Source organism: Grampus griseus (genome assembly GCF_964374135.1).
Source record: "Grampus griseus genome assembly, chromosome: 15".
NCBI lineage: Eukaryota > Metazoa > Chordata > Mammalia > Artiodactyla > Delphinidae > Grampus > Grampus griseus.
The window spans coordinates 37,553,166-37,578,236 of record NC_139009.1 but is presented as its reverse complement, the minus strand read 5'-3'; the positions used below and the strand labels follow the sequence as shown (position 1 = coordinate 37,578,236).

The 25,071-nt window shown below is 45.0% G+C and overlaps 1 protein-coding gene across 2 annotated transcripts; it reads left to right on the top strand.

The window, feature by feature from the left end:
• Nucleotides 1-12,915: 12,915 nt before the first annotated feature.
• ATP6V1E2 (ATPase H+ transporting V1 subunit E2) lies at nucleotides 12,916-21,547 on the top strand. Of its 2 annotated transcripts, none has more exons than XM_082672443.1 (2): nucleotides 12,916-14,509; nucleotides 20,732-21,547. In XM_082672443.1, exon 2 carries the CDS (start codon nucleotides 20,740-20,742, stop codon nucleotides 21,418-21,420), a length of 681 nt encoding a protein of 226 aa, XP_082528569.1. In that variant the 5' UTR covers nucleotides 12,916-14,509; nucleotides 20,732-20,739; the 3' UTR covers nucleotides 21,421-21,547. The 2 variants fall into 2 exon arrangements, with proteins under 2 accessions (XP_082528569.1, XP_082528568.1); XM_082672442.1 differs by having other exon boundaries at nucleotides 20,637-21,547.
• The last annotated feature ends 3,524 nt before the right edge of the window (nucleotides 21,548-25,071 follow it).

Here is a 25,071-nt window from a genome sequence, read left to right as displayed (position 1 = left end):
TCTTCAGACAGCATTTGCTGGGACTGGGATTGTGAAAGGAGGGTCTATCAGGAGAGGTTAAGGAACTACCGGGCGCACTCAGCCTAGAGAGGGCATTTGGGTCTGGCTCTGACGGTAGTTAGCAGTGTGACCTTGAGCATATGCCACTTCTGTTCTTGGGGCCTCTGCTTTCTCATCTATAAATGTGAGCTCATCCATAAGGGTGAGGTCAGGGCTCACCTTTGAGAACGCTAGGGCTCTTCACAATGTGTCCTGAGAGATCCTGGCAAAAGCTTTGGGCCAGGGGAGAAGCAGTTGCTAGAGACATGGGGACGGCCTTTTTGAGGGATAATGAGGTCTGTCCCAGGACTGGAGGATGGAGGCTTCCCCCACTGAGGACTCCAGCCTCTCTGTTCTCATGCTGCTTTTCAGTGTGGCAGATATTTACCAGGGATCCAGAGAGCTGGACGATTAGCTCTAGAACCTTGAAAACTGGAAGGAACTCCAGGTTCTGGATGCTTTGGGAGAAGCTCTGGGAATATCAGAACACTCCAAGTGGGGAACTGCTGTCAGATGAATCATGCAGTGGTGACTTCATTGATGACGGTGACCTCATCCCTTTGGCCCATAGAAAAGCCAAGACTGACTGCCAGGAGTACTTTGAGCTCTGGACTGATTCCACCAGTTGAATGTAGAGTAGGAGGGAGACGGGAGAATTATCCTGGATGCCCAGGTCAGCCCAATGATGGGTTAGCTGGAAGGACCAAACAGATCTCAACAAATAATTACTATATAATGTGATCAGTGCTGTGATCGAGGATAAAGAACAGTCTTCGGCAAGTGAAGGGAGGCTGTTAGTACCTAGCTCTAGATGTGCTGAGGAAGGATTTGCAGAAGGGTGTCATTGGCCTGGGGGTTAAGAGGCCAATAGGAGTAAGATAAGAATGCCTAGGAAAGACAACCCTGCCCCCCAGCAAGAAGGAACAGCACACAACTTCTTGGGAATGGTGAGCCGTGTAGGTGGACAGAATGCAGGATTAGTGGTGCAGGGCAACTGGTTTGTATGTAATTGAGAACTATGTGGTGCTGCCAGGCCATGGGCCTCTGGAAACCACGTTAAGAGCATGCAGGGCCCCACCGGGCATGCAGGGCTCCACCAGAACCTTGAAGAATGGAAGAGACTCACAGGATATTCACGAGTTCCTATTTCTGGTTATCCCTGGGACCCTGTCGTACCTACTGGTCTTCAGTTAGTCACTTGATTTAACAAGTCCCCCTTCCCTTTTTGCCTAGTGGGTGTGGGTTGGTTTTCTGTCACTGGTAACCAAGGGAATCTTTACTATGTTAGTATTATCACTACAGTTGAGATAAGTGATGTGCAGCGAAATTCAGAAATTTGCCCAAAGTCATGTAGCTGGTAAGTGGCAGAGCTAGCTTTCAAAATGGTCAGTCTTCTGAGCTCATGCTACTTCCCATGTTCCACAGGAAGGAGGCATTAAAAGTTTTTCAGTAGGAAATGACAAGTTTAGAGCTGTCTTTTGAGAAGATCACTCTGGGAGTGGTGTTAGAACATGGATTTAGAGGGGACGAGAGTGAAGGCAGAGGAAGTGAGGAGAGAGGTCACGAAGGTCTGAACCAGGCATGGCTGTGTAAATGAAGAGGAGGCCATGGGTAGCAGGATATTTTAATTAATTAATTTTTGGCTGCATTGGGTCTTTGTTGCTGTGTGCGGGCTTTCTCTAGTTGCGGTGAGCGGGGGCTACTCTTCGTTGTGGTGTGCGGGCTTCTCGTTGCAGTGGTTTCTTTTGTTGCAGAGCATGGGCTCTAGGCACGTGGGCTTCAGTAGTTGTGGCACGTGGGCTCAGTAGTTGTGGCTTACAGGCTTAGTTGCTCCGTGGCATGTGAGATCTTCCAGGACCAGGGCTCGAATCCGTGTCCCCTGCATTGGCAGGTGGATTCTTAATTGCTGTGCCACCAGGGAAGTCCCTAGCAGGATATTTAGATGACCAAGTCCACAGGGCTTGGTAACACAGCATGGGGAAGGGCTAGGATACCTCTGAGGCGTTATCCATTGACGTATGATTCCATTGACGTATTCCTTCTCTCCATTCCTTTTTAATCTCCTCTGTTTTTATCCTCCTTATTTTAGTTTTCTTCCTTACTTTTAAAAACTTTCCCATCTCCTCTTGGTGCCTAACCATGAGACCAACTGCCTAAATCAAGCTGAGAGTAGATCTCTAGAAGGACATTAAGTTTCTGTCATTTTGTTTGTGTTCCCTCACATTCACCCCCAAAATGGAAAACTGGATTCCAATGGATCATTTGGTGTCATGATGCTTTGGGTTGCAAGTAATAGGAAAGTCAACCCAAACTGGCTTCAACAGCAAAGGGAGTATATGGACTTCTTTGACTGAAACATACAGAAGTAGCTCAAGCTTCGGGCATGGCTTGATCAAAACTCTGGATCTATTTTTTTCTTCACTTCTCTCAGTTTTTCTCTTCTCTTTGGGCCAGCTTCCTACTTAGGTTGCTTTCTCTCTTGAAAACAGAATGGTTGTACCAGGTCCAGGCATTACCACCCGTACACCACACTGCCCAGGAGGAGAAAGAGCTTCTCTTGACTCACTGATTGCACAAAAGTCTTGGACTTTCTCTGATCAGATTAGCTGAGTTCATCATGGTGGCCAGCAGAATGTCAGACGCTCGTTGCCTTAGGCCTGGGCTATTGGCCATCCCTGAAACCATCACTGTGACAAGGGATTGGGACTATCCTGATTAGGCCTATCAGGGCCCACCCGAAGGCCAGGATTTTAATCCCACTTAGATTCTACGGTTCCTGCACAGCGGGCGGCAGGCATCGCAGGCATGGGGGAATATATGCTGGGGAGGTGACCAGCGATATCTATTACATCTGGATTGTTGCCCACCAGTCAAAGTTTCTAGCCCTCCCCAAGCTATACTAGAAATAAAGAACTTTAGGAAAAGCAGATTTCAAGGGAAGAAGGAAGTGAGAAGGATCTAAAATCTATGATTTGTTTCAAATTTCAGTCAGTTGGTTTGTCAGTACATGAATCCATGCTTGGTGTGAATCCCTAATTCTTGTCTGATAGTAGGTACACTCTGCCCCCTTCAAATTTCCTCCTTAGAGTTACTGGTAAGGAGGTAAAGTGGTTATCATCCTTTTACCCCGTCCCCTCTGCTCTTCAGTTATGCTTCTTGTCTCCATACATGCTTCTTTTCTCTTTGCAGACTGCAGACTCTTCATTCCCCAGAGCTCTCTTGCTTCCCAGACTTCACCTGTCCCACGATCATAGCATCATGCTATGTGCCATACCTATTCCTCTTTTCCTTCCCACCACTAAAACCTCCCATCTGCATCCTTTTCTCTTAGGGCTCAGATGTAATATACATTGCACATTTTTTTAGCTAAGATACTAATGGCTTAAACACTGCAGCAATGACCTTTCTTAAAGGTCAGTGGTTCCCAATGATCAGAATGATAAAAAAAATCCAATAAATCTGGCTCACTTGCTTTTCATTTCTAGTTATGTTTCTAGAATGCATTTAGATCTTTTTTTTCCAGTTCATTACATACCAGGAACTCAGAAGTAAACCCCAGCCTCTGAGAATTTGGGCTCAAGCATCTTTAATAATGTTTTCCGATCTTCATTCCTAACTATCTTTTGCTGCAGCCTAGGTCAGGAGACCAGTCGTTATACCTGATGGCATTGCCCCCATTGCTGAATCATGAAAAGGACACTTCTTTAGAGGTTGCTGGTGCAGAATACTCATATGATCTGGGAGTGACCACCTCTTATAAGGTCCAAAGGAGGCTGGATCATAGATCCCTCTTCCAGAAATGAAATTAATGATTTTATTCCAGGCTTCAGTACTAAGAGTGCCAGAAAACCATCTGAGACTCATTTATGATTGTTCTTGCACAGTGGATGTTGTGGTCACTGAGTATTATAAGCACGTTTTGAATTTGGGAAATCTCCCACTTCGTAAGTCATGGTAGGAAGAAAAGATCGCCCCTTATGGAAGCCGGAAGTTACAGACCCTTGCTTTCATTGTCAGACTCAAGAGCTGAAGTGACTAGAGTTAAATACAGGCACGCTTTCTGGAGGTTGCAGCTTTAGTGTTGGGTACACAACTCAGTACTAAACACAGGAAGTGGCACACAGGGTGGGTGGTGGTGTTGGTTGTGGTGTGACTGAGTTCCTGGTGCAGAAGTGACTGCCGTACACACTGACTGTCTAGAATTTGGTGGCAGCGATGACACCAGAAGTGATTTTCTCATCAGAGCAGGTCCTGAGGCGTGTGTTGGGCGTGGCTCCTGGAAAGACAGTTTTGAGCAGCTGTACCAGCCTGCCCACGATCTTGTGTGCTGTGCATGGTCCTTGGAGGTTCCTTTGCTGTGCAGTTAGCCCCTGACAGCTTCTGTTCCTCGCACCGCAGCCTCTTGAGAAGAGGTTGGAGGAGTGGATCGCTATATTGAATGTGCTTCCTGCAGTGGGAGCAGAGATTCCCACTTCTACCAGACCAACCTATGTCTTAGTCCATTCGGGCTGCTATAACAAAATGCCACACACTGGGTAGCTAATAAACAACAGAACTTTATTTTTCATAGCTCTGGGGGATGGAAATCCAGGATCAGGGTACCAGCATGGTTGGGGAGGGCCCTCTTCTGGGTTGCAGACATGGCAGAAGGGGCAAAGGGACTCTGTTGGGCCTCATTTATAAGGGCGCTAATCCCACTCATGAGGCCTCTACCCTCATGACCTACTCACCTCTTGAAGGCCCCTACTAAGACCATTACTTTGGGCATTAGGTTCCAGCATACGAATTTTGCGGGGACACGTTCAATCTATATACCTTCCTAATGTAAGCAATTTGAAACTTGCACAAAATATATGAAATCACTGTTTTCAGATGTTGAACGTAGCACAGGACTGTGATTTCTGAAAGAAAGGAGCAAATGAGGCAAGCTCTACTACTAATTACCCTTTCTGCTGGAAGTACTTTCTGAATTGCAGCACAGTAAGGGGGAACCAAAGTTGACCATAGTGATCTTGCTGAGTCCAAGAGACAGCTGAGGAGACTTTTCAAGGCTGAGTACCAGATAGGGGGGAGTGTCCTCTTGAGTCTGTTGCTGATACTAAGTTGCTCATGCATAGAGTGAAACTCCACCATGGTAGGCAAAGAACTGCCAGGGAACATGAGCTGATTGGTTCCCAGGGCTCACACAGGGCTGGGGGATGTTTAAGTTTCAACCAGCCAATGTGAAGAGACCTATTGAATGTCCAAAGAAATCAGTAGAAACTCCAGAAGGGTTATGCATTAGTAGAAGGGCTAAATTAGCCCTGAAGTAAAAGCAATTCTAGACCCCCAAGCCTCATATAGAACGAATTTATCCACTATTATGATAACTGCTGAGCAAAACAAATGTCATCAGTTTTTTAAGGACAACAACAAAATAAAGACATTAAACAACATAAATTTCAGAAGGTCAAGAGTCACTAGATATGTAAAGAATAGAGAACTGTAACCAGAAAAATCAATCAATAGAAACAAACCCAGAAATGACAGACGTAATGGAATTGGCAGGCAAAGACTTAAAAAAGAATTAGAAATAAACCCAAAGATTTAAAGGAAAATGGGAACATGGGGAGGAAGGAAATGGAAGATATAAAAAGGAACCAAGGGCTTCCCTGGTGGCGCAGTGGTTAAGAATCTGCCTGCCAATGCAGGGGACACAAGAGAAGCCACCGCAGTGAGGAGCCCGCACAACCCAACGAAGTGTAGCCCTCGCTCGCTGCAACTAGAGAAAGCCTGTGTGCAGCAACGAAGACCCCATGCAGCCAAAAATAAATAAATAAATAAAAATTTTTAAAAAAGTAACCAAATCAAACTTCTAGAGTTTAAAAATACAATACCTGAAATGAAAAATTCACTGACTGAGCTTAACAGCTGATTGGACACTGTAGAAGAAAGTACCTGTGACATTGAAGACGTAGCAGTATCCAAACTAAAGAGAAAAAGACTAATGGAATAAAACAAAACAAAAAACACCATAGCTGTATCCTAAACTCTGCATTCCTGAGACCTTCAGTTAAAGATAGGAATTTCCAGCAGATGTCATTGGGGCAGGACTAACTGTCAACCCCTTTACAATGATAGTGAAATAATTTTTTTAAAATTAATTTTTATTTTTGGCTGTGTTGGGTCTTCATTGCTATGCGTGGGCTCATTAGGGTGGTTTCTCTTGTTGCGGAGCACAAGCTCTAGGTGCGTGGGCTTCGGTAGTTGTGGCATGCGGGCTCAGTAGTTGTGGCTTGTGGGCTCTAGAGTGCAGGCTCAGTACTTGTGGCGCATGGGCTTAGTTGCTCCGTGGCATGTGGGATCTTCCCGGACCAGAGCTCAAACCCATGTCCCCTGCATTGGCAGGTGGATTCTTAATCACTACACCACCAGGGAAGTCCCTGAAATAATTTTATGTTGGCTGGTAAACGCTTCCTACCCTGAACCCACCTCTACCCCCACCATGCTCCAGTCAACCTAGGCCTTTCCCTGGCTCCCTCTGACTTTCTGATTCAACATCTAAAGGATAATGCCCCCAGCAGAGAAGGAGGCCTTCAAGACCCTGTTCCAGCAGAGGCAGGACTATTTTGGTTGGTTGGTCGTTAATTATGTCAAGTGTCATCCCTGAGTGGGGTGTAGGTTAGGATTGTGAGAGCCTTGCCTGGGACTTCAAATCACCTCTCTGAGTAGAATAGTCTCAACCAGAGGACCCTGGGCAAATTCATTTAAATAATTTAGATTTTAAAAATTCTTATTGAGCTCTGTGTTGCAGGAACGTGGGTGGGACAGGAGGAGGTGTCCCCCTTGTGGCAGGCCACTGCAGCACCTCTTCCATCTTCATATTCCTCTCTCCTCATCTGAAAGACAGTTACAAATCCCTAGGATTGTGACAGTCTATACGGGAGACTCTTTCCTCACTACCCATCCATTCATCTGTGGGTCCAACAAATAATGCTTAACGCTACTGCTATGTACTAGACTCTGGGTGAAGTGTTAAGATGAGGGCAGAGGGGGTCAGAAATAGCACTTTTCCCAACCAGGTCACTATGCATGGTGAGGGACAGAGTTGGGTGGATACACTCTCCTCCTCACCAACCAGTACCTTCGCTGCGTCTGGGGTTGAGCTGTGTCTCTCAGCAGAGGTGAAGCCAGTCAGGACTATCACAGTGAGAGTTAAGTCAATACTAAAGGAGCGCTTGGCATCTGAATGCATCCCCTGATCCGGGGACGGGTACCAAACGTTCCTGATGTCCCTGAACTAGCAGAGCATCTGCTCTCGGGCCTGTCCCTGGCTCTGGCTCAGAGGCTGGAGGCTTGGCCGGCCAGCTCCCTCTGAAGGGCTTGTGTCCTGGGGCTCCTCGCCGACTTCAAACCCACCCTCTGGCCCCTGGAGGCTTTCTGGGCTGACTGCTGGCCCGCATCTACCACCCCACAGGCAGCTTGGGAGTGCAGTTCTGGGAAGGACAGGATGACTGGGGTGGTGTTTTGTGAATGACGACCTCTGACGTTCACCTAGCACTTTACAAAGCTTCTTCACTCCTCACATCGTTTGGCTTTCACAAAATTCCTCATTAACACCCTTTCTGTAAACAGATGAGGCTTTGTGTCTTTATCCAGATGGAATTCAGGCAGATTGTGAACCTTTATCCAGATCACCCGGCCTGTGAGTGACATCAGGACCGAAACTTTTACCTTTGATGCTCCGTCCAGCGCACTTATGACACCAGCTATGGCCCGTGGGGGCATCCGAGCCAGAGAGAGGCCTCCTACTTCGGGGGCAGCCTGGTGCCCACCCTTGGTTACCATCCCGTGACGTCCTGTGACCAACCAGCCCGTGGGACACACTCAATAGATAGTAGCCATATAAGCTGCTTATACATCTTGTAGCCAGAATCTCAGACCACTCCCACCCACCCCCATCCCCACCTTAAAGGGGGCCTGTTTTGGGGGACGAATACTTTGATAAATCGATTGTGGGAGAACTTACAAGGGTCTGCTTGAGTAACGATGGTTGTTTTCTAAGGAGGGTGGATTCAATTAACATGAAGTCAGTGTTTTCCAAATGTTTTGTACAGCAAATCACAGTAACCCATACATTTTCATTGTGAACCAGAATACGTATGTACATATATATCATATATTTAACAAAGGTTTGACAGAACAACACTTAAACTTAACTACCTGTAATGAACTCTGGGTTTTCTATTCCATTTGGCTTCACGGCCCACACTTTGAAAAACCCTGCTCTAGGGGCTCTGCTGAGTGGCTACCTGGCTGGCAGCTGGAGTTGAGTGCTCAGGACCACAAAGTTGTAAGAACTCCTACAACTAAACAACAAAAACAACCTGATTTTTAAAATGGGCAAAAGGCCTGAATAGACATTTCTCCAAAGAAAATATGTAAATGCCCAATAAGCATGTGAAAAGATATTCAACATCACTAATCATTAGGAAAATGCAAATCAAAACTATAATGAGTACCACCTCACACCCATTAGGAAAGCTGTTATCAAAAAACCAGAAAATAACAAAAATTGGTGAGGATGTGAAGAAATTGGAACGCTTGTTGCATTGCTGGTGAGATTATAAAATGGTGCAGCCGCTGGGGAAAATGGTGGGGCAGTTTCCTCAAAAAAGGAAACAGCATTGCCATGTGATCCAGCAATTCCACTTCTAGGTAAGTACCCCAAAGAATTGAAAGCAGAGACTTGAACAGATACTTGTACACCCACATTCAGAGGAATGTTATTCACAATAGCCAAAAGGTGGAAGCAACCCAGATGTCCATTGATGACTGAACAAAATGTGATATGTACATACAATGGAATGTTCTTCAGCCTTATAAAGGAAGGAGATTCTGACAAGTGCTATGACATGGATGAATCTTGAAGACATTATGCTAAGCGAAATAAGTCAGTCACAAAGGACAAATATTAAATGATTCCACCTCTATGAGGTTCCTAGAATAATCAAATTCATAGACACAAAGTAGCATGGTGGTTGCCAGGGACTAGGGAGAGGAGGGAATGGGGGTTAGTGTTTGATGGGTACGAAGTTCTGGAGATGATTGGTGGTGTCTGTTGCACAACAATGTGAATATATTTAATGCCACTGAACATTACTTAGTGGTTAAAATGATAAAAACTTATGTGTATTTTACCACAATAAGACAAAGAAAAAAGATAAATGGATTTTACTTTTTAAATGGGATTTCCGACTTCTCTAAAATATCAGATCTTGTGCCCAAGTCCCCATTTCCAAAAGGCAGCAGAAGCCTGGGCCCTTTAGGCAGGGATGAAACAGAAGGGCCTTTTTTTTTTGCAGGTGGGGGGAACCACCACTGAAAACCTTTAGCTATGCAACTTTGTGGCAAATTGCTCTTGGGGGGAACTTGATTCCTTTGAAGTAACCTTCCTGCAGACGTTTGAAAAGGAGAAATCAAGTTGTGAATTCTTTTTTTATATATAAATTTTTTTATTTTATTTATTTATTTTTGGCTGCGTTGGGTGTTTGTTGCTGCGCGCGGCCTTTCTCTAATTGTGGCGAGCGGGGGCTACTCTTCATTGCAGTGCACCGGCTTCTCATTGCAGTGGCCTCTTGTTGCGGAGCGCGGGCTCTAGGCACGCGGGCTTCAGTAGTTGTGGCACATGGACTCAGTAATTGTGGCTCGCGGGCTCTAGAGCGCAAGCTCAGTAGTTGTGGCGCACGGGCTTAGTTGCTCCGCGGCATGTGGGATCTTCCTGGACCAGGGATCAAACCCATGTCCCCTGCATTGGCAGGTGGATTCTTAACTACTGCGCCACCAGGGAAGCCCTAAGTTGTGAATTCTTACTGTAAATTATTTGGGGAGAAATGTTTCTGACCCTGCCCGGTTCTCTCCTTTATATTACCTGCCTGCCTGTAGTGGCATTAGCTTTCTCCAGCCCCAACCAAAGCCTGCTTTGCCACTGGGATGGAGTTCTTAGATTAAAACTGTATGTGGCCCCTTAGTTATCAGCAATTGAAGCAGGGATAAAGCTTTGTGGACACTTCTCTGATTTCCGCTCTGGGTGTCTCCTTTTACTTTCAGACCAAATGAACTCTCTGGCTGCTGCTTTGTCTCCCCACAGCTGGCTCGGGAGGGAGCAGGGTGCATCACACCCGCTTTCCCACATCTTCACGCTGAGCTGAGCTGCTCAGCCCTGTGGGTGGAGCTGCAGCAGGTGCTGCCAGGGCCAGTCCCTGAGTCATCAAACCTGCTGGCTCTTGTACCACATCTCCTTCCATCTCGTGTTCATGTCCAAGCCCTCATCCATGCAGTCTCGACCCGGCATTTACTTACAGCCAGGCTCTCCTGCCTCCACCATCACCAGGCTAATCTTTCTAAACCCAGGTATGGCCAAGTTACATCCCTACTGAGAAGCCTTTGATAGGGCTCCTTAGCCTAATGTCCCAGCTCTCAGTGTGACATTTCAAACCTTCCCCAGTTGAACTCCGTCTTTCTAGACATCACTCACTCCCACTGCCACTGCAGGCCTGTCTGCTGCCACACCAATCTGTTCTCTGCACTCAGACCTCCTACACATTCCCAGTACGGTGTCTCTGCCCACAGTGTTCTCCCTGTCTAGACAATCTCACTCTCTCTTCCTGCTTCTCAGAATTGTTTGTTCTTCAGTGCCCATCTGTACTTCTCCCTCCCAGCTTGACCCCTTGCTCAGAGGACAACTCCTTCAGCTGAAGCCTGTGGCCACACAGCCTGTGTGCTCTCCTGGCTTTTATCACATCCCATGTTGGGTGCAGGTACCTTTCCATATTTCTGAACCAAAGTCCTCTCTGGAAACCCCAAGGTATTGCTTCGAGTCAGGTATCCGTCACAGCTTGATCGATTCTTGCCTATTTGGATAAATCCTCCTTCACGAATACTGTCTACTAGCTAACCTTTTCCAGGTGACCTGCCTCCAGTTAAAACATGTGTGGTCACTAATGGTGTGTCCCAAACCACCCACTACATGGTCTACCTGGTTGCAGAGAAGTTCATTATAAAAGAGCCCATGGTGAGCTGGGGAGGGGCTTTTAGGGATTGGATCCCTTCATTTGCTTAGCTTTCTTGGAACTGCTGATTCCTAACAGATCACACTGTAGTGTGATTTCCTGTTTACCTGTACATCTCCCTCATGACGTCGTAGGCTTGGGAGGTGGGCTGGTGTCTGCTTGTTCTCTATCTCCAGTGTCTACACAGTGCCTGGCACATGGTAGATGTTCAACAAATATTTCTTGAAAGACAGAAAAGGGAATGCCCCCTTCCCACATATTTATTTATAAATTATTTATTTATTTGGTTGCGGCAAGTGCGCTCCTTAGTTGTGACTCTCTCAGTCTCCTTAGTTGTGGCATGTGTGCTCCTTAGTTGTGGCATGTGTGTTCCTTAGTTGAGGCCAGTGGGCTCCTTAGTTGTGGTTCATGGGCTCCTTAGTTGCGGCTTGCTGGTTCCTTAGTTGTGGCACGTGGGCTCCTTAGTTGCAGTAGGTGGGCTACTTAATTGCAGCTCGCCGGCTCCTTAGTCATGGCATGAGAACTCTTAGTTGTGGCATGCATGTGGGATCTAGTTCCCTGACCAGGGATCAAACCCCAGCCTCCTGCCTTGGGAGCATGGAGTCTTAACCACTGCTCCATCAGGGAAGTCCCCCTTCCCACATGTTTAGTATTTAAATTTAGTATTCTAAATTGCTTTGCCCACTTCCTGGGCCCTGCAAGTTGCCCCATGCTCCGAGCTCTGGAAAGCCCCTTCCCTTCCTCACGCTGTAATGTCTGAGTGTCTGGAGGCCCTGGTTTGGCGCTGCTTCTCTTTCAGCCAGGGTTACGGAGCCCACACCCAGACACATCCACCCTCAGACTTACTTACAAATCCCAGCTAGAATGAGGAACAGTTGCTTCAGGGTCTGGGCAGGGCTTCAGGGTGACGGACACATTTTGCCCACCAAGCACGCCTGCCACCCCTTCTTCCCGCTAATGGTGACGAGGATTCCCCAAGGTGCACACCGGATCACACAGGTGAGGCCGGGGAGGAGAGATTTCCAAGCCCACACTTCCTCTAAGAATGCCTCTTATACCTACAAATACAAAATCATCAGTTTTGAAATGTCTTCTTCCCTAAGGTCGTAAGAAGGGGTTTCTGGGGATGCTGGCAATGTCCTGCTGCTTGACCCGGGTGCTGGTTACAGGATATTTGCCTCATAATAATTCATTAAGCCATACACTTTTCTGAATGTGTATTACATTTCACAGTAAAAAAGAAAGTACCCCACACACACCCGCCCCAGCCTCAGGGCCTTAATCCAATCAATTCATGTTTAACCAGTGCCTGTCTGCATCCAGCCCCTGCTAGAGAAAGAGATTCTTGTCCTCAAGGAATTTCCTGGAGGAAGGAAGGTAACTAGAGCATCAGAAGACTCTGAATCCAGCTCTGAATTATATCTGGAAAATAGGCCATGCTGTCATTTTGAGGAGGAGTCCAGAGGTCAAGGAGGTAGTGGGGCTCAAACTGGACTGAAGATGTAGGTGGGATTTAGGTAAGTGGAGAGGAGCGGAGGAAGGCATTGTAGCTGAGAACTGTAAGATCAAGAGCTGTTAGGTAAGACTGAGCCTGATGTGTCTGGGGGGCAATGAAGAAACCCTAGTACTGAATAGTTGTTTTTGTTTTTTTTTTTGCAGTACGTGGGCCTCTCACTGTTGCGGCCTCTCCCGTTGTGAAGCACAGGCTCCAGACGCGCAGGCTCAGCGGCCACGGCTCACGGGCCCAGCTGCTCCGCGGCATGTGGGATCTTCCCAGACCGGGGCACAAACCCGTGTCCCCTGCATTGGCAGGCGGACTCTCAACCACTGCGCCACCAGGGAAGCCCAGTACTCAATAGTTTATGGGAGTACGACTGTCTTGGAGAGCTCTAGATCTGCCCCCAGCCCCAAACATGGGCAGGGTGGATGCCACTTACAGTGCAAGCCTGCCTTATCTGAATGGAGAATCCTGTGCCCTTGTGCAAGAGCCGACACGTGTGTTTCACATTTCTTAAGTTCGTTTTGTTGTTTTGTTCAAGCCACAGGCTCAAGTGGGCTCATAATCCCCATCCCAGACAGACTGGAAGTTACATCTGCCAGACACATTACTCGGGCACCCGAGTTCATGCAGAGACATTTACTTGTTCAATTCCTGACTTTTAGCCCTGCCCCACCCTGCAGCTGCCTTCAAGTCCCAGCACTGATAGACTGAGTAGAAGTGGGAGTCAGAAGAAGTATGAGAACTCAGGACTGCAGATTCAGAGACTGTGACAGGCTGTGGGATGACTCTACCCCAGCCTCAGCCCAAGAGCCCTGGAATTCCAGGACTTTACCTACCATCACCAAGGATATGGCTGGCCACCTGAGACCATGGGTGAATGTGCCACGAAGTGCCGGGAGGTTCCCAAACTCCATGCAGGGCTCCTAATTTGAATATAAGGAAGCAAGACTAGGATGTGTTTCTACTTATTTTAGGGAGTGGAACTCAAATCAGTCATAAGTACTCTGTACACACAGAGAGTGACTGTGATGAGGCTTAAAGCGGAGGGGAAGAGCTAGTAATAATATAGTACTAGTGATGCTGATAATGACAGTAACTACCAAGCGTGAAGATTAACTTTGTGCTTAGCAGTATGCTAAACATTCACTTCTTTCATTTAAGCCTCACAATAATCCTATGATGTGCATGCTATTATTATTTCCATTTTACGGATGGAGAAACTGAGGCTTCAAGGCATGAGCTGCTTTCCCAAAGTCATATAAATGTTAAGTGCAGAAGTAGGATCTGAATTCCAGCAGTCTTACTCCAGCAACCATACTGTGGAAGCCGGCGATGCCTCCTTAAGCCCTGTCTGGGCTTGGAGAGGATGTCCTCCCTGATGGACCGGAGCATGCCAGCCCCTGTGGCTGGTGTGGCATTCTGAAAGGCTGTCTGGCAAGTTTTGCTTGCTCTGGTTTCTCACTAAAACAACCTTTGGATTTGGCTTCCCAGGCGACTCACATACAGGAAAAGAGGGCCATGACCTGCCAACATGACAGCTGTATTTTTCACTAGTAACTTAATAAACTGGCTGCCTGGGTTCACATACATACCTGTTTCTGACAGCTTGGTTAAGGTGAGCCCACCCCAGAGCTGAGGCCCACCATGTGCCAACTTAATTGAGATTCTGGGCATGAAAGCGTAGCCCCCAGCTGAGGCCTCTGTGCCAAGGAAATTCCTCTTGGCCTCCTTTTGGCTGGTTTGGCCCGCCTTCCCCAGTGACAGTCTGGCTCTTTGGATTCGAGCTGCCTGGTCAAACTGTGAGGGTCTGCAGAAAGAAGGAAGCAACAGTGCCAGGTTCCAGTGCGTGTTCCAAGTTCCACATTCTGCCTACAGACGCCCGGTGCCAGAGCAAAGACTGGCCCTTGGCAGTGGACTGGTAAGGATTTGTCTGGTACATTTTTTCCTTTACACACTTAACTTGGGACTTCCTGCATCTCTTACTCTCTCTGCTTTCATTCATGGTGGCTTCCAAAGCTGGTGATTAGCAGGGTTACCCAGAGAGCCCTTTTTTAAAAATATTTAATGGACTTGTCTTATTTAGGAGCAGAGAATGTTTTGCTCTGTTTACAAAAGTGCAGTTTAAGAAAAATTACATCGTAAAATAGTGGGAATGGGTGGGGTAAATCATTTTCTTTTTAACTTCCAATGACAGTTTGTAAGGTTGAACTCGAAGTCTTGGTCTTTGTCAGAAACACGGGGTTGTTTATCTTTCTGGGACAGCATTCTTTTTTTTTATTCTTTTTTTTTTTTTTTTTTTTGCAGTACGTGGGCCTCTCACTGTTGTAGCCTCTCCCGTTGCGGAGCACAGGCTCCGGACGCGCAGGCTCAGTGGCCATGGCTCATGGGCCCAGCCGCTCCGCGGCATGTGGGATCTTCCCGGACCGGGACACGAACCCGTGTCCCCTGCATCGGCAGGCGGACTCTCAACCACTGCGCCACCAGGGAAGCCCCCCCTGTTTTTTAACTGTAAAAGACACATAACATGAAATCTACCCTCTTAACAAAATTTTAAGTGTACAGTACAGTATTAACTATATGCACATTGTTGTACAGCAGATCTCTTTTTCACCTTGCATGACTGAAACTTTATACCCATTAAACACAACTTTCTGATTCCCCTCCACCTGGCCCCTGGCAACCATCATTCTACTTTCTGCTCCTGTGAATTTGACTACTTCAGATCCCTCATTTAAGTGTAATCATGCAGTATTTTTCCTGTGACTGGCTTATTTCACTTAGCATAATAATGTCCTCAAGGTTCATCTATTATGTAGCATATGACAGGATTTCCTTTCATATTTAAGGCAAAATAATATTTCATTCAATGTATATACAACATTTTCTTTATCCATTCAATCATGAGTAGACATTTAGTTTGTTTCCACCTCTTGGTTATTGTGAATAAAGCTCCAATGAACATGGGAATGCAAATATCTCTTTGAGATCCTGTTTTCAGTTCTTTTGGATAAATATCCAGAAGTGAGATTGTTGGATCATACGGGAGTCTTTAATCCATTTTGAGTTGATTTCTGTATATGATGTAAGATGAGGGTCCAATTTCATTCTTTTGCATGAGATATTTAGTTTTCCTAGTACCATTTGTTGAAGAGACTATTCCCATTGTGTAGTCTTGGCACCCTTGTTTGAAGATTATTTTACTGTATTTGTGTGGGTTTATTTCTAGGATCTCTATTCTGTTATATTGGTCTATCTGTCTGCTAGTACTATGCTGTTTCGATTACTGTAGGCTTGTAATATATTTTGAAGTTAGGAGTGTGAAGCCTCCAGCTTTGTTCTCTTTCAAGATTGTTTTTGCTATTCAGGGTTCTTTGTGGTTTCACATGAATTTTAGGATTGTTTTTTCTATTTCTTAAAAAAATGCCGTTGAGACTTTGATAGGAATAGCACTGAATTTGTAGATCACTTTGAGTAGTATGAACAGTATTAAGTCTTCTAATCCATGAACATGGGATGTCTTTCCATTTATTTGTGTCTTTAAATTCTTTCAGCAGTGATTTGTAGTTTTTAGTGTTCAACTATTTAGCTTCCTTGGTTAAATTTATTCCTAGTATTTTGTTCTTTTTGATGATATTGTAAATGGAATTGTTTTCTTAATTTTCCTTTTGGATTATTCATTTTTATTGTATAGAAACAATTGCTTTTTATATGTTGATTTTGTATCTCTCCAATTTTGATGTCTGTTTTGTCTTTCTCATGTCTAATTGCTGTAGCTAGGACTTCCAATGTTATGTTGAATAAAAGTGGCAAGGGTGGACATCCTTGCCTTCCTTATTCCTGATGTTAGAAGAAAAGCTTTCAGTTTTTCACTGTTGTGTATGAATGATGTTAGCTGTGCACTTTTCATATATGATCTGCATTATATAGAGGTAATTTCCTTCTATTCCTAGTTCGTTTTTTTTGATCATGAAAGGATGTTTAATTTTGTCAAATGCCTTTTCTGCATCTACTGAGATGATCATGTGATTTTATCTTTCTTTCTGTTAATGTGGTGTATCGCATTGATTGATTTTTGTATGTTGAACCATCCTTGCATTCCAGGGATAAATCCCACTTGGTCATGGTGTATAATTCTTTTAATGTGCTATTGAATTCGGTTTGCTAATATTTTGTTGAGATTTTTGCATCTGTGTTCATCAGGGATATTGGTTTGCAGTTTTCTCTTCTTGTAGTGTCTTTCTGGCTTTGGTATCAGGATAATGCTGACCTCTTAAAATGAATTTGAAAGGGTTCCCTTCTCTTCAGTTTTCTGGAAGGGTTCTCAGGAGTTGGCATTAATTTTTAAAAAAAATTTTGTAGAGGGCTTCCCTGGTGGCACAGTGCTTGAGAGTCCGCCTGCCGATGCAGGGGACACAGGTTCGTGCCCCGGTCTGGGAAGATCCCACGTGCCATGGAGCGGCTGGGCCCGTGAGCCATGGCCGCTGAGCCTGCACGTCCAGAGCCTGTGCTCTGCAACGGGAGAGGCCACAACAGTGAGAGGCCCACGTACCGCAAAAAAAAAATAAAAAAATAAAAAAAAAATTGTAGAATTCTCCTTTGAGGCTATCTGGTCTTGGGCTTTTTTTTTTTTTTGGTTGGGAGGTTTTGATTACTGGTTCAATCTCCTTACTAGTTATAGATAAGTTCAGATTTTCTATTTCTGCATGTTCAGCCTTGGTAGGTAGTATGTTTCTAGGAATTTATCCATTTCTTTTAGGTTTTCCAATTTGTTGGTGTATGGTTGTTCAGAGTAGTCCCTTACAATGCTTTTTATTTCTGTGGCATCGGTATAATGATTTTATATATTTGAGTCTTCTTTTTTTCTTAGTCTAGCTAAAGGTTGTCAGTTTTATCTTTTCAAAAGCTAACTCTTAGTTTCATTGATTCTTTTCCATTTTTCTATTTCATTTATTTCTGCCCTAATTTTTATTATTTCCTTCCTTCTGCTAATTTTGGGCTTAGTTTTTCTTTTCCTAGTTCCTTAATGTATAAAGTTAAGTTGCATATTTGAAATCTTTCTTTTTAGACGTAGGCTTTTACAGCTATAAACTTTTCTTAGTACCGCTTTTGCTGCGTCCCAAGTTTTGCTATGTGTATTTCATTTTTGTTTGTCTCAAGATATTTTCTGATTTCCCTTTAGATATCTTCTTTGGTCCATTGGTTGTTCAAGAGAGTGTTGTTTAATTTCTACATATTTGTGTTTTCCATCTTTCCTTCTGCTACTGATTTCTAGCTTAATTCCATTGTGGTTAGAAAAGATACTTGGTATGATTTCAGTCTTCTTAAGTTTGTTAAGGCTTTGTTTGTGACCTAACATGTAATCCATGCTGGAGAGTGTTAAAACTGTGCTTGAAAAAAATGTGTGTTTTGCTGCTGGTGGTGGAATATTTTGCTGTGTTGTCTGTTAGGTCTATTTGATCTATATCATTGTTAAAGTCCTGTGTTTCCTTATTGATCTTCTCTCTGGATAGTTTATTCATTATTGGAAGTGAGATATTGACATCTCTTAATATTACTGTGTTCCTGACTATTACTTCCTTCAGTTCTGTTAATGTTTACTTTATATATTTGGGTACTCTGATGTTGGGTGCATATATATCTATAGTTACTATATCTTCTTAGTGAATTGACCTTTTTATCATTATAAAATGTCCTTCTTTTACTCTTATGACAGTTTTTGACTTAAAATATATTTTATATGATATAAGTATGGCCACTCCTGCTCTCTTTTGGTTACCATTAGCACAGAATATCTTTCTCCATCCTTTCACTTTCAGCCTGTGTGTGTTCTTAAACCTAAAGTGAGTCTCCTGTAGACAGCATATAATTGGATCTTGTTTTGTTTTTAATTTATTCAGCCACTCTATAGCTTTTGATTAGGGAGTTTAATTTACATTTAAAATAGTTACTTATAAAGAAGGATGTGCTATTGTCATTTTGTTCATTGTTTTCTGTCTGCTTTGTAGCTTTTTTTTGCCCCTCTCTTGATGTCTTTGTGTTTCACTGATTTGTTTTAGTGACATGATTTGATTCCTTTCTCATTTTTGTTTGTGAATCTGGGTATCTGTTTCCTTCCTCAGACTTGGGGAGTTTGGAGCCATTATTTCTTCAAATAAGATTTTTGCTCCTTTCTTTCTGTCTCTTCACCTTCTGGGGCTCCTATATTACATATATTAATCCACTTGATGGTGTTCCATATGTCTCTTAGGCTTTCTTCACTTTAAAAAAATTTGCTTCTCCAACAATAATAGATAATTTCAAATGGCCTGTCCTCGAGTTTGCTGTTTATTTCTTCTCCATAATCAAGTCTGTTGTTGAACACCTCTAGTGAATTTTTCAATTCAGTTATTGTATTCTTTAGCTCCAAATTTTCTGTTTGGTTCTTTTTAATATTTTCCATCTCTTTATTGCTAGTCTTATTTTTTTCATATACCATTTTCCTGGGCTCGTTAAGCATCCCAGTGAGTCTTTTTTTTTTCTTTTCTATTACGGTTTATTACAGGATATTGAATATAGTTTCCTGCGCTATACAATAGGACTGTATTGTTTATCCATTCTATATATAATAGTTTGCATCTGCTAGTCCCAAACTCCCAATCCAACCCTCCCCCGCACTCCCTACCCCTTGGCAACACAAGTCTGTTCTCTATGTCTGAGTCTGTTTCTTTTTTGTAGATAAGTTCATTTGTGTCATATTTTATATTCCACATATAAGTGATATCGTATGGCATTTGTCTTTCTCTTTCTGACTTACTTTGTTTAGTGCAGTAATCTCTGAGTCCATCCATGTAGCTGCAAATGACATTATTTCATTCTTTTTTATGACTGAGTAATATTCCATTGTATATATATAACCACATCTTCTTTATCCATTCATCTGTCAATGGACATTTAGGTTGTTTCCACGTCTTGGCTATTGTAAATAGTGCTGCTATGAACATAGGGGTGCATGTATCTTTTCAAATTATAGTTTTGTTTGGATATATGCCCAGGAGTGGGGTTGCTGGATCATATGGCAACTCTATTTTTAATTTTTTTTTTTTTTTTTTTGCGGTACCTGGGCCTCTCATTGTTGTGGCCTCTCCCATTGCGGAGCACAGGCTCGGGACGCGCAGGCTCAGCGGCCATGGCTCACGGGCCCAGCCGTTCCACGGCATGTGGGATCTTCCCGGACCAGGACACGAACCCGTGTCCCCTGCATCGGCAGGTGGACTCTCAACCACTGCACCACCAGGGAAGCCCTATTTTTAATTTTTTGAGGAACCTCCATACTGTTCTCCATAGTGAGTACACCAGTTTACATTCCCACCAACAGTATAGGAGGGTCCAGGGAGTCTTTTTAAGATATGGATTCCCAGACCCTACTGGCAGAAATACTAATTCAGTAGTCTGGAGTGGGGCCTGGAAAGCTGTATTTCTGAAAGGTCCCCTGGTGATTCATATGTACATCTAGGTTTGGAAACCACTTCCAGTTAAAAGACTACCTTCAACCCCTCCCACCTTGCAGTTCTCTCCAGGATGCCACCATCTGCCTGTGAGTTTTCTGTCTCTTTGAATCAGTTGAGGCTCTAAAAATCTTTTTGCTTCAAGGCAACCTTCCTGGATTTTGCTTCAAGGCAACCTTCCTGTTTAACCACAAGTTTCTTATGACTCTCCCCAGCCCTCTCCAACCCAAAATGTGCCTACATTTTCCATTTTTGTATTAATTTGGCATTTCCATTCTCTCCACTTGCTATCTGTGATTGAGCCATTGCTGACGAGAAGTCTTCCTGAGGTCTGCCCTAATCATCTCATTATTATTTGATGACAAAAAGGTGGTGAGTGTAGTAGAAATGGAACTCTGGGAACCCAGGTTTGGGTCTCTGTTCTACTAGGGTATGACCTTGGACAGGTTGCTTTCCCTCTCTGGGCTTCAGTTTCCTCCAAGTGATTCATGAATAGATGGTCTCCATGATCCTTCCCTTTGGACTCTGACTATATCCTTCCTCCCCTCATGCGTTCCACAGCTCAGAATGTGGAACTCTGGAGACACTCCTGAAACTCTGCCCTAAGTCAAAGGAACCAGAGAGCCCACCAGTTCTCCCTCCACCTCCCTTTCCAGGAGCAGCCATGGCCCTGAGTGATGTCAATGTGCAGAAGCAGATTAAGCAGATGATGGCTTTCATTGAGCAGGAAGCCAACGAGAAGGCAGAAGAGATAGATGCCAAGGCTGAGGAAGAGTTCAGCATTGAGAAGGGACGCCTTGTGCAAACCCAGCGACTGAAGATTATGGAGTATTATGAGAAGAAAGAGAAGCAGATAGAGCAGCAGAAGAAAATCCAGATGTCTGCCATGAGGAATCAGGCAAGGCTGAAAGTCCTGAGAGCCCGAAACGACCTCGTCTCAGAGTTGCTGAATGATGCAAAGCTGAGACTCAGCAGGCTCGTGGCAGACCCAGTATTTTACCAGGGGCTGCTGGATAAACTTGTGCTCCAGGGGCTGCTCCGACTGCTGGAGCCCGTGGTGATTGTACGCTGCAGGCCGCAGGACCTCCTCCTGGTGGAGGCTGCAGTGCAAAAAGCCATCCCTCAATACACGACAGTCTCCCACAAACGTGTGGAAGTCCAAGTTGACAGAGGGGTGCAACTGGCTACAGATGCGGCTGGAGGTGTGGAGGTCTACAGTGGTGATCAGAGAATAATGGTTTCCAATACTCTGGAAAGTCGACTGGATCTCTTATCCCAGCAAAAGATGCCAGAAATACGAAAGGCCTTGTTTGGAGCCAGTGCCGACAGGAAGTTCTTTCTATAAGCCTCTAGGAAGTGAAGCTCATGTTGAATTTCTAAGCTATAAAAGCATGAGTTATTAGGACAAAGGAAACCAGTAATATCTCCTCCTCTTTTTTGCTCTGGTATTAGTCTGTCTTCATAAAATACCCTTTGACTAGCTAAAGGCATTACACTTTGGAATAAAGCCTGACTTAGTGCTTAGCAACCTATTTCCAATTTATCTATACATATTACAGCCTCTTGTCAGTTGTACAGTCTGTGTTGAAGGGAATAGAGACATCTGCTCTTTAGCTCGTCCTCAAACTGAGATGTGAATGGTATTCTTGACCTATGGGTCTGGGTGTTCTAAAGCTCTTTAATATGTATGTGAAGTTTGTTTTTCTTCTTTTGTCTCAGCTTCTTGTTCTTATTTAATAAGGTCTAGAACTCTTTTTCATGTGTAGAGGGTCAACTTCATGGGTGTATGGTGAGTGCAGTCACACAGAGCTCCATGTCAGAAGAGCCTGGCACTTGGGGTCTAATGCTTTATAGCCACTGTCTGGAAATTCTTAATTTTATATTTGCATGTGTCCTTTATAAGTGAAGTCCAGTGGGACTTTGGAGCACGTGTCAGGGACTTGGACCTTGGCTCACACGTAGTACTGATTCCCGAAGCCTACCCATCTCCCTGGGTTGGGTTCTTGACCACCCACTTCCAGCACCCTGGTGCTCTAAGACCCTGCCTTCCCTTCCCTCAACTAGTGCTCATTGCTGCCCTCTGCCCAGTGTGCATGCAGGGAGGGTCTGTATGCTCCGTAGAATCTTAGGGCTGGGCATAATGGTGGCCATCTCTGCTCAGCTTGGCAGCTCCATGGCACATTCAGCAGGTGACTTGGTGAGCTTGGGTCTCTCACCCACCAGATACTGGGCACATCTCAGTGTGGAGGTTTAAAGACCCTGGGGTTCACCTGTCTCCTGTGGATTGGATCAGCCAGCCTGTTGGAATGGGAGATGCCTGGCTTGGCTTTCCTGACCCCAGCCTCGGTACAATGCATAGATCTGGGGGCTGGTGGGAAGGAGGGCCCAGCAGTTGTCAAGGTTGCTGGGCCTGAGTCTCGGGGAGGGATCTTCAGGAGCTTATAAGGGTCTGCACTTGCCCTGTGAAGTATCCTGTGCCTGATGGAGTTCTCCATTAGACAACTCGGTGTCTGGGGGCGACTTGGACTCATCTCTTGTGACCAGCTGGGTGCATCTTCTGGGAGAAGCCAAGAAATACAGTCACTGTGGTGATTCTCTATCTGGGCATTGCACAGTATAAAGATAAATGATAAAAGTCATGCTAAGGATTTTATATTGTAATTTTTATTTACTTAGACATTAAATAGCAAATAAACACCACGACAAGCCAAAAGAGAGACTGCAGAAGAAAAGAAAAAGCTTTATAAGTATTTTAGTACCTTTAACTGTACTTTTTGAACAAAGGATTCCACAGTTTCATTTTACACTGGGCCCCATAAATTATGTAGCTGGTTCTGCATGTGTATGGTGATTTAAAGTCTAATTTATGCCTGAGTGTGATTTATGTATTAAAGTAGAAGTTTTTTGAAGAAAAGAACCCCCAGGCAACTCTGCCAAGGGCAAAGGTTGGCTTGTGTGGTCAGGAATTTATAAGGAACAGAAATCCCATGAAGCTCAAACACAGAGTAGGAGGCAGGTTATTAGTAAACAGGGGTGTCTCAAGGGAGCTCGGGACAGGAATCTGTCAATGGTCTCAGGGGAGGGCTGGAACTGGGCATCAGAAAGCTTTCTGAAGTCCTCTAGATGGCTAGTTCATTTTCTTTTTTAAGCAGTGACTTTTTCTACTGTCCATTTTATTTTTTTATTATAATTATTTTTTAAACGTAAGGACTGATACTCTATTTTTTTATCTTTTTTTATTTTTTTGGCTGCATTGGGTCTTTGTTGCTGCGTGTGGGCTTTCTCTAGTTGCAGCGAGCGGGGGCTACTCTTCTTTGCGGTGTGCAGGCTTCTCACTGCAGTGGCTTCTCTTAGTGTGGAGCACGGGTTCTAGGTCACGGGCTTCAGAAGTTGCAGCACATGGGCTTCAGTAGTTGTGGCACGTGGGCTCAGGAGTTGCGGCACATGGGCTTAGTTGCTCCGCAGCATGTGGGATCTTCACAGACCAGGGATTGAACCCGTGTCCCCTGCATTGGCAGGTGGATTCTTGCACCACCAGTGAAGTCCTCTACTGTCCATTTTAAATGGTGGAGTTTGCATGGTCCCCAGAGTTTACATGTAGTAGTTCCAGAAACAAATTTGCTTTTCTTGGAGTTATTTCCTCTTTTCTTAGAAGGAATCCATTTGGCTCAATTCAGATTAGATGTCCACCTACAGTCCAGTTGGTGTCTGGGGCAGTTCTAAGAGAAAAGGGGGTCTTTGTCAGCTGGACAGACTCCTTAAAGGGTGTCTTCTTTGTGGGCCCTTTTGAGTTGTGAATTGACTCATTCATTGAAAATTTTCTGAATGCCAGCAATGAGCTAGGTGCTGTGCTAGCTCCTGGGCTGCAAAGAATACCATCTGGGCCTGTCCTCTAATTATAGACACATACACAGATGATAACATGGTGATGATACAACGTGGAAGGGGTGTATTCAGCGTACTGTGCAAATACAGGAGCAGGTAGAGAGAGAGGTTCACAGAGCGCTCCGAGGTGTTGGCAGTTGAGCTGGGGAAAGAACTTCAGGCAGAGGTGGGGGATGGGGTGGGGAGAGCATAGACAAAGGCCCTGAGGTGTGAAAACGCAAGTTGTGTTTGAGGACCTGTGTGTAGTTCAGTGTGACGGAGTGTGAGGGGTGAAGGGAAGTGACACGGATGAGGCTGGAAAGATGGACACAGCCTGATTATGTGTGCTTCCTGCCCTGCTCAGAAATTAGATGAAATCTGGTGTGTGTGTGTGCGGGGGGGGGGTGTGTGTAGGTGATGCAGGCTCATTGAAGGACTTTATTTATTTTTAAGTTTTTTGGCCGCACCTCACAGCATGCGGGATCTTAGTTCCCCAGCCAGGGATCGAACCCACACCCCCTGCATTGGAAGCACGGAGTCTTAACCTCTGGACCGCCGGGGAAGTCCCTGACAACTGGACTTTTAAAAGATTATTCTAGTGCCACTGTATGTGGAGGACACATTGGAGGGAGGGAGAGACTGCAGGCAGGAGCCCGGTTGGGGAACTGTTTATCAGCCCAGGTGGGAGATGACAGTCTCCCCAGCTTTTTGGTGAGGTAGGTCAAATTCTTTGATACACAGGCCGGAGGAGATCAGAATCAGTGACCTGTGTCCTATCCGCTGCCACCTCCCTGCCTTCCACCTCAGTAAAACCTTTCACTTGTCCAGGGCTTGAGGCTTTCCATCACAGTTTCACACCATCTTACAAACCCCCCTGGACTCCCCCTCAGAGCCCCCCGCCTTTCTCTCCCAGCCATCATTCCAGGCCCAGCAAAGCATTCCCTTCCCACTTGCCTGAGCCCCCAGACACCTCCCATTCTGGGAACTTGAACCCCACTTCAAGCTGTATAACCCAGGAGTGTCTAGCCCCCTGGTCCACCCCAGGTCCGGCCCTCTGAGCTGGCCTCAGTCCATTATTGGGGCCCCCGACAATAATTCATGTCCCCCAAATTGACATTAATTCATCTCCCTT